The sequence below is a fragment of the Mandrillus leucophaeus genome, unplaced genomic scaffold, assembly GCF_000951045.1.
Source record: "Mandrillus leucophaeus isolate KB7577 unplaced genomic scaffold, Mleu.le_1.0 Scaffold681, whole genome shotgun sequence".
Taxonomy (NCBI): domain Eukaryota; kingdom Metazoa; phylum Chordata; class Mammalia; order Primates; family Cercopithecidae; genus Mandrillus; species Mandrillus leucophaeus.
Window position 1 is genome coordinate 1,096,617 of NW_012107375.1, and position 2,385 is coordinate 1,099,001.

The 2,385-nt window shown below is 58.3% G+C and overlaps 1 protein-coding gene across 1 annotated transcript in view; it reads left to right on the forward strand.

Moving 5' to 3' along the window:
* The window catches only part of EMD (emerin), a 22,645-nt gene extending 20,776 nt beyond the window's left edge, over nt 1-1,869 (forward strand). Inside the window, exons 7-11 of the mRNA XM_012002299.1 lie at nt 34-159; nt 315-392; nt 607-740; nt 1,195-1,244; nt 1,329-1,869. Coding sequence (XP_011857689.1) covers nt 34-159; nt 315-392; nt 607-740; nt 1,195-1,244; nt 1,329-1,656 — 716 coding nt within the window. The 3' untranslated portion in view covers nt 1,657-1,869. The remainder of the gene's footprint in view (nt 1-33; nt 160-314; nt 393-606; nt 741-1,194; nt 1,245-1,328) is intronic.
* Nucleotides 1,870-2,385: the final 516 nt, after the last annotated feature.

Here is a 2,385-nt window from a genome sequence, read left to right on the forward strand (position 1 = left end):
CCTCCCCGCGCCCCTTCCCCGGCCCGCGGCCCTGACCGCCCCGTGTCCGGCCAGGATCAACTCGTAGGCTTTACGAGCAGAAGATCTTCGAGTATGAGACCCAGAGGCGGCGGCTCTCGCCCCCCGGCTCGTCCGCTGCCTCCTCTTATCGCTTCTCTGGTGAGAGCCTCGCCTGTGGGGACGGCCTGGGACGCGGGGAGGATGAGGTAGCGAGGGTGTGGCAGGGGTGCCGGTCGAGAGCGGCACTGGGGAAAGGGGAGGGAAGTCTCGGGGTGGGGGGGGGCAAACAGTTCTGTCTCCTCCTTTCAATCCAGACTTGAATTCGACGTCAGGGGATTCAGATATGTATGATCTTCCCAAGAAAGAGGACTCCTTACTCTACCAGAGCAAGGGTAAGGCAGGGGTTGGGTGGGCACGCTGGCACCTTCACCCGACTGCGTCAGGGACCCCGCTCACAGGGAGGACCTGAGACCTCAGTCCCAACCACTCCAGCAGCCTTAGGAGGGAGAAACTGTCACAGGTCCCGAAATGGGATTCAGATTAGGGCCATCGGGCCAGGCGGGGCACACCGATGCCCCCTCTGCTACCGCTGCCCCCCTTCCCAAGGCTACAATGACGACTACTATGAAGAGAGCTACTTCACTACCAGGACTTATGGGGAGCCCGAGTCTGCGGGCCCGTCCAGGGGCTTCCGCCAGTCTGTGACTTCACTCCCAGATGCTGACACTTTCCACCACCAGGTGAGCTGGCTGGCAGGCGTACTGTACTTGGGTACAACCTAGGGGATCGCGGCTGTGTTTGGATAAATCCAGGGGGCCACTGGGTACAAATGGTGGCCCTTGGGCCTCTGGGGAGACTTTGGCTCAGCAGACACCTGTTTGGTCAGGGTCCTACTTTGGGGAGCCCTCAGAACTATGTGACTAGAGCACATAGGATGCGTCCTGCACCCTGGTCTGGGATCTAGGCTCCAGCTCTTCCTGAGAGTCCTGGGGGCAAAAGGGGATGCTGGGGCATGAGCACAAGTAGCAAGGCCCCATGGATAAAAGGCCGAACACCCAGAGTCATTCAGGAGGGTGTGGGTCCCTGGCCTCTAACCAAAGGTCAGAGGGGACCTGCTGGGGAAATTTGAGAGGGACGTGACAGGGCCATTGTGGCCCTGCCAGCCAGTTCCCTCACCTTGACTCTCTTCTACAGGTGCGTGATGACGACCTTTTGTCGTCTTCTGAAGAGGAGTGCAAGGATAGGTATGTATGTATGGGGAAGGCCAGGGACAGGGGCTGGTTCTGGACCCAGGCTCCTGGCCCACCTGCTCCCCTCTTTTGCCTCAGGGAACGCCCCATGTACGGCCGGGACAGTGCCTACCAGAGCATCGCGCACTACCGCCCTGTTTCAGCCTCCAGGAGCTCCCTGGACCTGTCCTATTATCCTACTTCCTCCTCCACCTCTTCTATGTCCTCCTCATCATCTTCCTCTTCATGGCTCACCCGCCGTGCCATCCGGCCTGAAAACCATGCTCCTGGGGCTGGGCTGGGCCAGGATCACCAGGTCCCGCTCTGGGGCCAGCTGCTGCTTTTCCTGGTCTTTGTGATCGTCCTCTTTTTCATTTACTACTTCATGCAGGCTGAGGAAGGCAACCCTTTCCAGAGGGAGCCATGAGGGTCTGGGCTTCAGAGCCAGGTCTTCTGGGGAAGTCCTAGCTGACTGCCTTAGCAGTGGGGGTGGGGGTGGGTGTGGGGGCAGGGGCAGGGGCAGGGGCAGGGGCTTTTATGTGTTCTTGCTTGGGGGGCGCTGGGCCTAGCCCAGAGTAGTGCTTGCTCCCCCTGCCTTGTCCCACCAGGGAGGCAGCAGATTCAGGCCCTCCATGGGGGCCTGAGTGTGCTTTCCTCGGCAGCCTCCTGGCCCTGCTTGCCTGTAACCCTTAGGGTCCAGGAGGGCAAGGCCTCGCTCAGTCAGAGGAGAACATGGTTCTTGTTGTCATGCATGCCTCCTTTTTGTCATCTTGTTGGGGGGGATTAACCAAAGGCCACCCTTTGTTTTCGTGGACACACAATAAAAACCCCATTTATTTTTAATGCGTTGGCTCTTCCTGGAGGAGAGGGTCGGGCTCCCATGGCAAGGGCCTCTGCGTCTTGGGGCTCGAGGATTGCAATCTGGCTTTGTTGGGTCCGCATTTTTGCTTTGGTCTGGGGATAGGAATCAAATGCTACCCAGAGATGTTTGTGTTTTGTTTGGGAGTTTTATTCCCTAACTCATTCCCCAAAGCACCTGTAACTGCTTATACATATAATTGTGGTACAACAAGGCGTATACAGAGAACCCACTTAGAAATTCAGGCAAAGCAGCTGGGCGCAGTGGCTCAAGCCTGTAATCCCAGCACTTTGGGAG